The 13,933-nt window shown below is 40.4% G+C and overlaps 1 protein-coding gene across 1 annotated transcript in view; it reads right to left on the bottom strand.

Annotated features, from left to right (window-relative positions):
- itpr1b (inositol 1,4,5-trisphosphate receptor, type 1b) overlaps positions 1 to 13,933 on the bottom strand; it is a 79,617-nt gene that overhangs the window by 39,783 nt on the left and 25,901 nt on the right. Inside the window, exons 25-42 of the mRNA XM_085353789.1 lie at positions 13,786 to 13,924; positions 13,633 to 13,687; positions 13,358 to 13,523; positions 13,064 to 13,231; positions 12,916 to 12,978; positions 12,687 to 12,824; positions 12,431 to 12,556; positions 12,121 to 12,321; positions 11,776 to 12,027; positions 11,501 to 11,626; positions 11,222 to 11,350; positions 11,031 to 11,048; positions 10,467 to 10,493; positions 10,013 to 10,133; positions 9,743 to 9,927; positions 8,101 to 8,249; positions 7,338 to 7,449; positions 5,594 to 5,629 (exon numbers count right to left, since the gene is read on the bottom strand). Coding sequence (XP_085209915.1) covers positions 5,594 to 5,629; positions 7,338 to 7,449; positions 8,101 to 8,249; positions 9,743 to 9,927; positions 10,013 to 10,133; positions 10,467 to 10,493; positions 11,031 to 11,048; positions 11,222 to 11,350; positions 11,501 to 11,626; positions 11,776 to 12,027; positions 12,121 to 12,321; positions 12,431 to 12,556; positions 12,687 to 12,824; positions 12,916 to 12,978; positions 13,064 to 13,231; positions 13,358 to 13,523; positions 13,633 to 13,687; positions 13,786 to 13,924 — 2,211 coding nt within the window. The remainder of the gene's footprint in view (positions 1 to 5,593; positions 5,630 to 7,337; positions 7,450 to 8,100; positions 8,250 to 9,742; positions 9,928 to 10,012; positions 10,134 to 10,466; positions 10,494 to 11,030; positions 11,049 to 11,221; positions 11,351 to 11,500; positions 11,627 to 11,775; positions 12,028 to 12,120; positions 12,322 to 12,430; positions 12,557 to 12,686; positions 12,825 to 12,915; positions 12,979 to 13,063; positions 13,232 to 13,357; positions 13,524 to 13,632; positions 13,688 to 13,785; positions 13,925 to 13,933) is intronic.

Below are 13,933 nucleotides of genomic sequence, written 5' to 3'. Positions count from 1 at the left end.
GGAAATAAAAGGACGCAGTTAGTTGGGGTTAGAAGTAGTCGGATTAGTTAGGTCACTCCATCTCCAAGAGCAGCTTCCAAAACCAAAACTTTCTATTACCAGTAACGTCAACGATTCATCATCAATGTGCAAAGAGCCAGGAGCAGAGAAAGCAGACACAAAATGATGTTTGTTTTTTGTTTTTTTTAAGTGTTTCTCAGGGTTTGCTTGATGACAGAGCATGAGTGATAAGCAGCATTACCACATCGCAGCAAAACAGCAAAAGCTCAGTTGCCCCCACCTCACCACAGACTGCTGGTTATTAAAGCAACACTGGTGTGTTTGGTATTCTGTGGTTCCCTCTTAATAAAATGATAATAACATTACAAACCAAAGATGGCAGAAGCAAATATGCACACTTTGATTCTTCTAAGGATAAAAAGAAATAACAAGAGATATTTATGACTGAGCGTGTTTTCAAACCATAGTCATGATATGCTTGGTTTGACTACAATCATATTGTTACAATCATATTGTTACAATTGGAAAATTGCCTAAAAATAAATTAATAAATTAAAAAAGTAATTAAAAAAGTAAAAAATTACAAAACCTTTCCCATGCTAGCTGTTTGAACAGTAAATGTATGTATTGCATGGTCAGAGATGCAAAAAGTACAACATATTTTCAATACATATCTTAAAGTAATGAAACCAACTCAAACCAACAGATACATAATAAATTCAGAGAGAGAGAAAGAGTAAAAAAGAATAAATAAAAAAAATAACAGAAATGCTAATAATTTCCTACCACATAGTAAAACAATGAATACTTTGATGGCATAATTGTACAGAGACGCTTTGTAGACATTTACCTTAAATGAGTTAAAATAAAAGTCTATACACACACACACACACACACACACACACACACACACACCTCACTGCAGATAATGCAAGAAAAAAAAAGACTAAATAACAAATACACAACCAAACATGGGTTGTTTCTGTCTCTCTCGGTCATGACTGGGTTACCAGTCATGCTGCTTTATGCTGATTAATTGTGCAACTGGACAGGAATTTCCCTGCATCAAGCCTCCTTTAATGTCAACACACTGACTTCCACAGAAGAACGGTGATGCATCACACATCATGCAACTTAAGTTATATTCAGCAGCTAGTTAGTAGCAAAACTAACTTCTCTTAATATACTTCAAAAACTAACACGTGCATCGAAATCTGACCGTGAGGACAGCCCGACCCTATAATTGCCAGCATTTTTAACGTTTCCAGAATGTGTGATTAAAATGACTACAGAGGCGAGGCCTGGCAAATAAACACAATGGCACTGTGAACACTTGCAGTAAATAGTGGCAGCAAGGGTCACATGGTCTCAGTGACCAGGAAAATCTGTTGCACTTTCTCTCGAGAGTCAGTTTTCAAACCATCTCTCTATTAAGAATATTAGAACTAAAAGCCTAAACCTACATAGGATTAGATGGAGCTATATTATCTATTTTTTCTATATTTTTATAAGTTTACCGGGAGTAGAAAGCTGGCCCTGTACCATGTGCTCATTACTACCCAAGTTAAGGCCTCAATTTTCTCATGGCAGTCCGTCTAACCTAACTTGAGCTCCAGCAATCCTACTGTCTCCTGGAAGACGTGTCTGAAGTGCTTTTATTTCCAATTACCACTGGAGATCACACATCAGTGGAGAGTTTGAAATTCCAGGAAAACAGAGAGGGGGAAAAAAATGCTTTTGGCTCTTATGTAACTGCTGCTTGATAGCTGGCTTGAGCCCAAGAATCGTGCAACTTAAGTTAAGGAAACTGGGACAGCGCAGCCTGTTGCTGAGAAACGTCCGCAGCTCCCCCTGTTGAGAAGAAAAAGCAGAGCAGCTCGGAGTCTCCAGAATTCAGTCACTGTAGTGGGCAGAAGGATAAATGAGGACAGGAGCAGGCTATCTGAGGCAGCTTGGCAGAGAGAATGATGGGAGTGGCAACTGGTAAATACAGAGAAGGCTAAAAGAGGAAGTAGGTAAAGGCAAAGAGACAAAACAATGTTTGTGTGGGGATTGGAAACAATGTGGTGACAAAAAAAAATGCACAAGAAAAATAGAGGAAATAGTAAACTCAAAACCTCCCAAAAACAAACTCTGATTGGCTGAGATAATGAAGAGACTGTTATGGGTTGACGGTGGACAAAAAGAATTTGGCGAACTGGAAAAAGACATTTGCGCCCACACAGAGAGACCGCAAAGAAATAGTTCCCTTATATAACCTTCGTGTCCGGTTACACGCTCGGCCTCAGCTAATCTCTCTGTATCACCTGAATTAGAAGGAGAAATGATCTCCATCTCGCCCCCTTATGCTCGTGCAGCCTCTCAAACGAAAGCCGTGCACACGAAGCGAGAACAAACGCGCAGCGATTGATGTGATAAGGCCTGACAATGAGTCCGCCTAGCTGGTCAGGTCTTGTTTTCTCCCGGCTTGCATTTGATCACGTTGCTATTTCTGGAAGAATGAGATAAGCTATTCCTAATGGGTGAAAAGTCATTCCACTTGATCCTGCTCCCTCATCAGCCTGACTGGATATGCAAAATCCAGTACAGCGTCTGGGCGTGCAGCAACAAGAAGCACAATGGAGTCTGTCAGACAGTAGTGAACTAACAGCTGCACTCATTCCTAGAGGTCTCTGGGTGGGTGATTCTGAAAGAGAGGGGGTGTGTTGTAAAAGGTCAGGGAGCAGCAGCAGGCTACACACTTGAGTTACGTAACTGCTATAATGGCAGTTTATCTTGCTGCTGATGAGGGGAAGTTGGGGTTTTGGCCCGTCTGCCTTCCTGCCATCAATCTGAGTACCCAGAGACGTGCTGCCAGCCATCAGCCACGCCGCTTCATGCTGTTGTTAACGCGAATGAGTGGCAGAGAACATGTGCCGAGTGTGTGGACATTCTTAGGATGCTGCACGTGGGAGGAGTTGATGAAACAAAGTGGTGCTCTGTGAGAACAGCCCTGTTTTTGTGGAAGCTGGGGATTTCCATCACTTGAGCAGTATATACGGGGAGAGAGGGAAGGAGGGAAAGCAAGACAGAGACATAACAGAGAAACTGAGAGCATGCTGCTTCCTGCAACTCTGGAAAGACCCTTTCCGACAATTTCTCCATTTCCTTACTTAACAGCTTTGTTCACTTCTCTTACACACAGACGCACGCCCTGCACCACACTCTGGATTAAGTGGCTATTGTGATGTTGGCGTGCTTTTAACTTCAGTGTTTCCTGCTGCCACAGAAACGCTTCCTCCCGTGCAATACTTTCAGTTTTAATCAATTTAGTGATTACAATACAAGCTCCCAACTAGGCTAAACATATAGATATATAAGCTTTCTATTATTCAGAACATTAAGGTTTCAGTACATTTTAAATCAAACCGTGAATCACAAGGTCAAGAATTAACTTTGATGCTTTGATGAAAGCCAGCAGAAGTCCCGATAAAAACCCAGTGAAGCAGAGAAATGGGTTCAGGTCTTTTTATCCAATTAGAGCAGAATTGGAAAAAAATACAAAGTGCTTTACAATAAAACACTTTAAATCTGGTTCCAGTTCTTTTAAATATTTAAAGAAATTCCAATGCTGGGAGGCACATGTTGAAACGCTCAATAACCCTGGCCAGAAACCGAAGAAGACTGTACCAATTTAAAGCAACAATACAGTCATTAAAGCAATACTATAGCCCTAAAACTGAGTCTAGAACCCACAGTTCTATACTTAAAATGGCTAAACTATAGCAGCTAGCCTGAGAAAGCTGAAGGCTGGTGAACAGACATCTAGTATGAGTAAAGATCTGGCAATAGGTCAGTAGGAGAGAGAGCAAAGTGTGAATAACTCCTACAAAATGAGCTTAAAAGATTTGTAAGTTTAGCTGTAAACATCAAATAAAACGAAACTCCTCACAAAACATCTACATTCGTGTAAAATAGTAATCTTTTCGCAATACTGGTCTGAAGTAACATTTCAGATATGTTGTGGTTGTGGCGGCACCCATAATCTTCAGAGAGCAGAAACATGTTTCATCAGCTATTTTAAAAGGCCACACGGCCCGATGGCCTGTTTTACAAAGCTAATAGATGGAGTATCCCCAGCTAAATATACACTCACACCTGCTCTTGTAATTGTGGCAAAGGGCTTAGAAGAAAAAATATGCCATCTTATCACCATCCATCATCAGGGGGCTGTGCGACATTTAGAGTGACTCGTGCCACAAATAGAAACAGCTCTACGATGTAATGCAGTGTAACAAAATGGCCTTACAAATGTTACTGCTAAGCCGCCTGTGTGCTGACAGTGACGCACTGAATGAATACATTTATCGAGGAGCCTGTATTAGCTATCTTTAAAAAAATACGAGTACAGAGTTAAACAAAAAATTTAACCTGCACAAAAATATAATCGTTGTTTGATGGATGGATAACTTTTGTATACATGCTATATCCAAACATTAGTAACTATTGATTATAAAATGTCTCTCGAATTTCTCAACTACTTCAAGAAAGTTTGAACCAAGTTATGCTTTACATCCATGTCTCTGCAGACTTCTACTGGATATGCAGTTCTGACAGTCCACAAACTTGTAGCAATGACAGCAGACAGTGCTTTAAAAAGGGCACAATGCAACGAGGAAGACGATTCAAATTCTAGCAGGTGGATGCTTCACACCCAGCTTTAAACCACATGCACAAAAGATCTATTCAATAAGCACAGTCTCGTCTTGAGACCCCAAAATTAACACGACCAATCCAGGGTCTAACCAAAATATGTTAACTTATGTTATTTAAAAATAACAGTAACAGTAAGATCCTGTAGGATATATTCTACAAATGTAACACGTCTTTACCTAAACAGTTCACTCAAAAAAAATATAGAACAAAGTACAGCATGGCACAAAAGCACATACAGTATACTGACAAAAGCACTGGGCCACACCTCAGTCCCATTACCACAGCTGAATAAAATGCAGTCTGCCTTTACAAATATTTATATATATTACAAGCTTACTGAATTCACGTGTGGTACTGTAATAGGAAGCCACCATTGCAAAAAGCAGTTGCAACAAGTGAAATTTTTCCCCTGCTGTATATTCCAGCATTAACTGCACATGGTATCACTGCAAAGTGGAAGTGTTTAGGAACCACAAAAACTCAGCCATGAAGTTGCTGAGCTGCAGTACTTGGTAGCTGCACTCTGTAACTTCACCAAGTGCTGACGTGCATAAAAGATACATGACTCACTAACTTCAGAGATCAATGCACCTCTGGCATTAACATCAGCACAAAAACTGTGCACCGTGAGCTTCGTGGGTTTCCATGGCCCGGCAGCTGTTTTGGTGGCCCAGTACTATTGGCCATATAGAGTTTGTGAGGCAGACATTTTAGCATTATGCTACTTATTTCCATGAAATTCAGGAGCAACTCTTAACAGGCACACGGCGGGGAAATGGACTAAGCTGCTGACACAGATGGGGGATTGAAACGCTAGAAAGCCTACGTGAAACACAAGCACATCTATGCTGTTAGTGGGAGACAAATGAACATCGCAATAGTAAGTAAAGTGATCAACCTCAGCCACATCCATTTCATCATCAAAGGCAATCAGCTGCAAGAGAAGAAGTATAGGAGGCAGAGAGTTAGTAGAGCTAGATTAGTGAGTTAGAGCTCTGTAACAAGTGTGCAAATGTAAAGCCTCTGAAACCCACACACAGACGCAGCATGTCAGGTTAGTGAAAAAGGGCGAAGAAAGGGCTGTCAAGGCTCAAAAACAGAACAAGTTAATTGCAGTAAAGACACCTTTTTTACATCATCACTGTATTGCATCAAATATTTTCATGTTAAGAGAACTGACTATAAAAGTGCAAGTCTTTGTTTTTAAACACAGTTTGGTTGAGAAGGTGAAATATTTAGTATTTTTCCCCCAACCAGTTGTTTTCTTTCCCTCCCCGTTTATCAACACAAAAATAATGTCTTCATTTTATCAGTTATGGTTGAGTTTTGTTAAACAATAAAACGTGAAATAGTCCATCCAGCAGATTTTGAAGTTGAAATTGAAGATCTAATTAAAAAAGTTTAACCATTTTCAAACACCACAAACCCCCCCCCCCCCCCCCCCCCCAAAAAAAACTAACTAACAAAAAAAAAAATAAAGCCCTTTCTGAAGGGCTTTCATCACAAAGAAAGCAAGCAGATTTCTTTCCAGAATGAGCTCAGTCTGTAATGGACCAAACAGGTTCAGTATGCAAACCAATAAAATGAGACTGTTGTGATTAAAGTACGCTCTCCTGTTAATCTTACTTGGCCTGATTAAAATGTTCTTGAAGCTTCATAGATTCTTACACCAAACTCAAAGGGACGTTAGCCATCATTCCCTGTTAAATATCAGATTTAACTATTTTTTTAATCTCTAAAAAAGGCAAAGAGGAGCCCCGATTTGAAATAACCATATGTTGATGTTCAATTATCCATCTGTTGAGGAACCATTCCCATGCAACAATTAGGACCTGATCCCTTACAAGCTTCTTACTTTTTCTGCTTGCCACACACACACACACACACACACACACACACACACACACACACACACAATCCAGTCATTACTAAGCACTCAAAAAAACTAATTAAAAAAAGTGAATAAATCACAGGGTAACGTACAACAAATTCCCTGGCAGCAAATCTAGATAAAAATAGTTTTATTTTAGCAGTTAAAAACAGCAAAAAGATTTTTGAAAGTTGTTTTAATGTTTTCATCTGATATTAAAGCGCTTTTACTCCTTTTACTGGAAAACAAGTTGGCACAGTTGAGACAATTTATTTAGGATTAGTATAAGTGATCATTAGTAGCCAATGAATGGTGCGTAAAATGGTTGAGAGACAATGTTGGATCATGCACATTGTTAATAGAGTTAATAAAGCTGATACACATAACACTGTTTTTTGTTTGTTTTTTTAATTTAAGGAGAAAAGCAACATGGGAATCTTTTTATCATTACTTTTTGCAGACTCTTAAAAGCACTAAAACTAGAAAAGAAAAATCACAAACTGCCCTGGCTGCAGGAATATCAAATGAAAGACTTGATGACGTTCGCTGTGTATGAGTCATTTACTTTTTTGTGTTCTACAGAGGCTCCAGAGGTAAGCAGAGAACACTCAGTTTTGTTTTTTGCTCTGTGATGTCGTGTCTTACCCTAGGTTTTGATGCAGAACATCCTGACATGTCAGAAAAGTGTTGTAACATTTTAACTCGTGTGTGGGAGAATCTTGTGCAACACTAGAACCAGAGAATGAGAAACAGGAATGAAGGAGGAACATACCTTCTCCCCATAGCCCCGGTCTTTTGACATCATTTCCCTCAGTGTCTGCAGTACTTTGATGCACAGGCGCTCCTCGTTCTCTTCTAGCAACTGTTTGGTGTGTTTGATCAGTCTGATCAAAGAGAACAGGGGCGGGGGGGCAGAATCAGCACAAACAATAGAAATAGACTGATGAACTCATCACCTTCCTCCAAAACTCTATATACTTCAAGTCTCACAGTGACAGAAATCATTTCTATGACACAGTGATTATCCTCGTTCTAAACAAGAGACTTGGAAGTTATGGGTCTAAAGCATATTTAGGTGCCTTGGGCATAACTGAAAACGGTGATTTAAGAAAATGACTTCAGCTGACTACAGCAGATGCTTCATGTTCACAGAAAACTTAAAGACTAAGTGATTCCCCAAAGCCAGTGCAGGCTGATGCCAGCAGCCACAGTTGAGATAGTTTTCTCTGCTTTTTCACCTTCAGACGTTTCAGAATGTTACAGTAGAACTGATTATGAGGAACAAATTTACTGTGCAGAACCACATGAATATCTAGGAAATAAAACAACAACAAGCACGCTCCTGGCCCTGCTACAGACCCTCCTCTGCTGAAAAACTAGTCTCATCAGGTTGACAAAGATGCTTGTCTCCATTCACGTTTGAGGTACACGACAAAACTACAAATGCACACATGCGAGTGGTTACAAGGGGACTTCCAAAAGCGTTCCAAAAATAGCAACAGCACTGGAAGTGGTTCAGACAACTTTAGACTCACTTTGATATGAATCCTCCACTTTCACATTTCTTGCGAGCGTCCGTGTTTTCAGGGAAGAGCAGTTCCGGACGATGCAGGACATCCACCAGCACCGAGAGCTCAGCCTGGACCAGAGGTCTCAAACGGTCCTCTAGGGCAGACACGATGTCCTATTGAGCAGAACCAAAGGTTAGAAATAACCCAGAACTGTGTTTTATGGCAAACAGCTACACTGTTATAATTAAAACAGTCTTCCTATTCCTGCATTTCGTTCAAAGACATCCAGCTACAGTCAGCCTCACATTATTTTGCTTTAATATTAATTTAATATAGAAACAGGAAGGGACACATCCAGTGCATTACACATCAAATCACACTATAATAAACACCACCGTGCCACCTTTTGCAGTGCACTTCCTGTCACGCCTGGTGATGATTACTGTGAAAATGAGTGATTCCGTGTTGGGTGCTGATTAAAGAAGTTTGAGAACATCAAGAGGTGGGAAAAACCACTAAAGCTGTGAAACTCCAGCAGTCTTTGCAAAGACAACAGGAATTTGGGAAGTACACAGTTGTGGGAACCACATAAAACCCCGTCTAGAAATGGGTGGATTAGGAACGAAACATCTAAAACATCACTGAAAATGTATTTCCATAACAAAACAGCTTTGCTTTATCGTTGGAATTACAGGATAAAAAAGTCCTAAGGTTTCATAAGTAGTATCAGCAGAGTGCAGACTGATCCTTGGCTTGATTTTTCAGTCTTCCAGTGAATACTGAGTCATGTCTTACTAGAGAATAAGGTGGAGCAACATGGTCTGCTGCTAAAACCACACATTTTTCTAGACCGAGCTGTCTTCATATAGTGTTAACTTTCTTCCACAAAAAAACCCAAAGAGGAAGTGGAGATTCACTGCACTCATTCTACTGCCTGATAGGTAGAAAACCTGTGGTAAATATCAGACAGTCATGTTGCTTTAAGAGACTTTTATAGATTTTAATCACTTCTTCTTCAGAGAAATACCAAATACCCTAAAAGATAAGACATCAATATTAGAGCAAAACTTTCATTTTTGAAAATTTGAATTTTACTGCAAAACACAAATACTATAAACAATGAATCAGTACAGATCCATTTATGTAATCAGTCTGGAGAGAAAAGCAAAAAAGCTGCATGTTTATGCTGTGCATTTGGAAATGTAGGACATCTACACCCTGTTTAAGAGAGCTCCTCTGTGCCAGACTGACAATGGCACAAATGGTCATATTACCACAACTAACAGAACTGGATGTCCCGTACCACCATGCCATCTGATGTGTCGATAATGGGCTTCATAAAAGCACTTACTGCTTTCTGTGCCCCCTGATATATTGGCCTTCTTTATGAACACACAGGTACACAATCTAAAAATAACGTTTTCAAAAGATTGGTTAAAAAAAAAAAAAAAGGCAATGCATTTACTTTAGCAATGTTTAATGCAGTCAGTGTTTTTTTCTGTCTATGTTTGCATTATTTTTTTATAGCTTTTATTGCTTTCATTGATGTTTATGTTTCATTTTACAGGATTTTTGGCTTACGATTAAATAAAGCAGACAAAAAATTTAAATGGATGAAAATGGATTAAGTTTATTACACTGAAACAGCAACAGACCGTCTACTGACCTGTAGCCTCTCAATGATGTTTCTGTAGTCTTTTGAGGTGGTCAGGCCGGAGTCTCGCCTGGATGTGTTCTTAGCAGACAGTCTCCAGTTGAGGATGCTCTTCTGCACGACATTGTTGGACTTGACAAACAAGTTGTTCACCTGACTGTCCAGGTCCACTGGGATAGCAATGGCTCTGCTCTTAGCTAGGCAGAAGCAGAAAGTACATATAATATGCGCCACTTTTTAACACTGAGAGGTTCATAGTCTGTGTTAGTCTTAATATCTTACCCACGTCTGACAGTACTTTAATGCAAGCCTCAACTGAGGCCTTCTGGACAGGGTTAAGCCAGTTACAGTGGTAAACCCTAAACACTCCTTGAAGAAGCTGAACAAAAACGGGCTGACGGGTCTGTAAGACAGGGGGAAAACTAATTACATCTTGCCTTTCAACAAAAGAAGGAAGGAGGAATCGTGGTGTAAAGGAGGGAAACTGTTAACAAATATTTAATAACACACAGAGTGACTATTGTGCTCTCTGAATAGCTTGAATTCATAACCCAGTTTGTGGTAGATGTGACAACGTGTGCATATAAGGGCATCAAAGGCAGACGGGTTAACAGCTTAAGATCCATTGGGCAAGCTTCCTAATCACATGCATTCCCCTTAAAACAAACCAAACCGGTGTTTAACAGAGAGTACAACAGATTTCTACCTGGCCACAGCCCTAAAGTACAATAAGTACCTCAGTCATCTTTCCAACAATGGCTGCCTGTTGCAAGAGAAAAAGGAAAAGGGTTGCGGAATTATCACGTAATGGTACACTTTAGCGAGCGTAGTTCCCAGGAAGTGCAGTTGCATAAAGGATAATCGCCATTTTCTAGTGGAACCAAATAGCAACAAAAAAGCTCCATACACAGATAACAGGAAACAAGTGTCTAACACAAAAAACCTCAAAGTTACTGTACCAAGGATTTGGAAATTGGAGGTTATTGGTCATGACTTATTGGAAAGTCGTGGGGGAGAAGAAACAGGGCTAGAACAAGGTCTAAGAAACACAGTAACCACATTGCATCAGTACATCATCTGCACCAGCAAAGTCCCAGCAAAACCTTGTGCAACACACCCACAGATCTGGGAAGAACAGAGTCTGTGTGCTGACTAAACTATGACCATATAAAAACCCACACACTGAATACTTCTTCACATTCACAGCCAAAAGTTGGGAAATCAAATTTGGGGAAGTGCTAACATTACTTACATAAATGGTAAATGGCCTGTATTTATATAGCGCTTTTCTACATGCTACATATATATGACGAGCCAGCTATGTAAAGGGAAAAACGTTACATTTCATGGTATGTACGGTACATGCATGAGTACAGTTCCTTTTTTTCCCCCCAAACAGTGCTGAGAAAGTGTCTGATTTCTAGTCTGCACAAAGGACTCGCAGTAGCAAAACTGCTTGGAAAATACATTAAAAAGACATGCCCATTTTACCTGAAGGCTTGTGCTCTGGTCAGAAAAAGGAGAGCTGAAGAAACATGTGACAATGCTCATGACTGTTTCGGTTACATAACGCTCCAGCATGGTGTCCGCGTGCTTCCTGTCACTGGTGTTGTTGCACACCTAAGCAAGGATAGAAGAGACGTTAGCATGACACACGGCCACTGGATCGGACTTCCTGCATGTGGCCGACGGGTAACTTGCTGTGTGTTCACTTCACGATGTGCTGACTGGATTCTCTGTCTATTTATTGTCAAATATTTTGTGGCTTACCCTACAAATGTCCACCAGGAAGTTCTCAAACAGCTTCCACATGTGGTTGGATGTATAAATCTCCTTCATCTCCACCTCTGTATCCACATAGCAGTGGTTCAGGAAGTTGATATAGGCAATCTTCACCTGTTGGATTGTTGGAAACTAAATGAGTGCACTGGTAATCAAGGTAGTTTTTAAAAACATGTATTCCCAATGCTCTTCTCGATCAGAATAAACTAGAATAAAGTGTATTCACTCAACTTTAAAGTGAGTGAAGAAAAAGTCTTCCATACCTCAGGAATGCAATCTTCATGGGTGACAACCCGCACAATATCATCCAGGGGCAGCAGAGAGTTGCACTTGATCTCGGTGTAGACGTTCTTGCCCTCAGTGCAAACAGCCAGCAGTTCGACCAGGTGTATGTGGTACATCAGGGGACTGTTTTCATCCATGCGATCCCGCTCTGAACGCATCATCTGGACAAGGGTCTGAAATGAGGCACGGTCGTTGTAGAACACCAGGACATCCTCGCCGGAGTTTACCAGCTGAGTGGGAGAGAGTCACAGCCAAGTGTACAGTGTTATTCCCAAACTGTCGCCCCTGTATTAGACACCACAAGCATTACTCAAACAACAGACCTCTGCCATGACAATGTCCTGACACTTCTTGATGAATTTGTTCTCGGCCTTGACAATGGTTTGCAGAAACTTGAGATACTGGACATGCCGACCATGCGACTCAGTACAGTGGACAAAGTGCTGAACCACACGCTCGTTAATCTCGCTGCAGAGCTGGAAGTTATTCATGAAGATGTGCTGCATGGTGACAGCCTCCAGGATCTGGGAATGAAACAGAAGAGAACATACATTTTCCCAATATGTGGTATTTTGGGATATTTAAGTCTTCGACTCGCCCAAGGAGTAGCTGTGAGATGCTTGTGATGCTTACCCCCGGGTTGAGAAATAAGTTTATATGCTTGTGGAGAAGAGCCTGGTTCTGCTGATTTCCTGCACAGAAATTCTGCAGGAACTCGTGGGCCAATTTCATGATTTCCTGCATCCGTACATCCTCACCCTGGTGCAGATAATACAGAGCTTCTTTTCAGTTATGTAACATTAATGGACAATTGCAAGCAAAGGAAAGCAATGAGGATCTTTAAAGCTTTTTAACGATTCTGCATTTGTATTCTGTTTCAGTGTCTGACCTTCTCATAGGGGATCTGTAGGAGTTCTAGCACCACACTGTGAGCTCCCATGTTCCTCAGCAGCCTCTGCTGCTGTTTCCTGCTCTTTTTCCCTGAGCTTCCCTCCTGGACACACAGCTTACTGAGGCGCAGCAGGATCTAAAAAACACAGACACACACAGAAGCAACATTTTAATAATCAGCAGTAAATCTAAAATGAAAATATAACTTAAAAGGCAAACAATTATACCTCTTTTACAACTCTGTAGTTGTAACTGCTGGTACTTTCAGTCTTCTTCTTGTCTGAATCTCCCTGTAAATCAAGAATCAATTATGAGTCCTTTCAATAATAACTCTACATTCAGGAAAACCTTTCCACATTCAAATTTTCAGCGTACCTTCTTTTTGTTGTCAGATTCTGAGGGGCCATCTCCGTCCATCCCATCTTCTCCTTGCCTTTTGTAAACCCACAGTTCAGACTTCTCCACAATAGAACGCAGCTGGTCCAGATCTGACTTGATCTGCTTGTAGTTCTCAACATCCTGACTGGTCACCAGGAGCTGGACCTTTTAAGGTTTAACAAAAAAATTTTTTTTTAATGTTTTCATCAAATTTAACTTCATCTGTAAAAAGTCAAGTTATTAGAATTATTTCAGAGGACTTGCTATTAAAATCAGGTGTGGATGACTTACTTGTTTGAAGGCCATGAGGACCTCTTGTCTCTGGCTGAAGTGTCTGAAGAGCAGGTGAAGCGCTCCAGACACGAGGGGCGGGTAGTCATGCATGGTCAGGTGCAGAAGGACCCGCAGGAAAGTGCGACCACCATGGTCATCCAGGTCTAGTGGGGTGTTTTCTTCACTAAACAAAAAAAATGACAAACACTACCTCAATTTTACTTTATTAAAAAAAACTTACTACAGGCAATTAAAGCCCATTAAAAAACTTAAGAATCCAATTTAAGAATCACCTTCCTCCAAAGATCCCTTCTGCTTGTTCCTCAATGTTTTCAAAGTCAAAATTTCCTTAAAAAAAAGAAAAGAAAAAATACTTCAAATAAGTTCTTTATAATTATATACATATATGTTAAATAATGTAATTAACAAGGTTAAGAGTTTCACACCTGGCATCGGACCTGTGACATTATTGGATCCATTCTGAATAGCAGTGTTGTCTCCTTGTGGGTTGTTCTCATCAAATTCTCGTTTGAAAATACAGAGCAGGCAGGAGATCCTGTAGTCTAGCCGAACGTTCAAAATGAACTGAATAAA

The sequence above is a fragment of the Diplotaxodon limnothrissa genome, linkage group LG5, assembly GCF_057381915.1.
Source record: "Diplotaxodon limnothrissa isolate DT_005_m linkage group LG5, D_limnothrissa_male_GT1.1, whole genome shotgun sequence".
Classification (NCBI taxonomy): domain Eukaryota; kingdom Metazoa; phylum Chordata; class Actinopteri; order Cichliformes; family Cichlidae; genus Diplotaxodon; species Diplotaxodon limnothrissa.
This window is presented reverse-complemented; position numbering and strand designations above follow the sequence as displayed.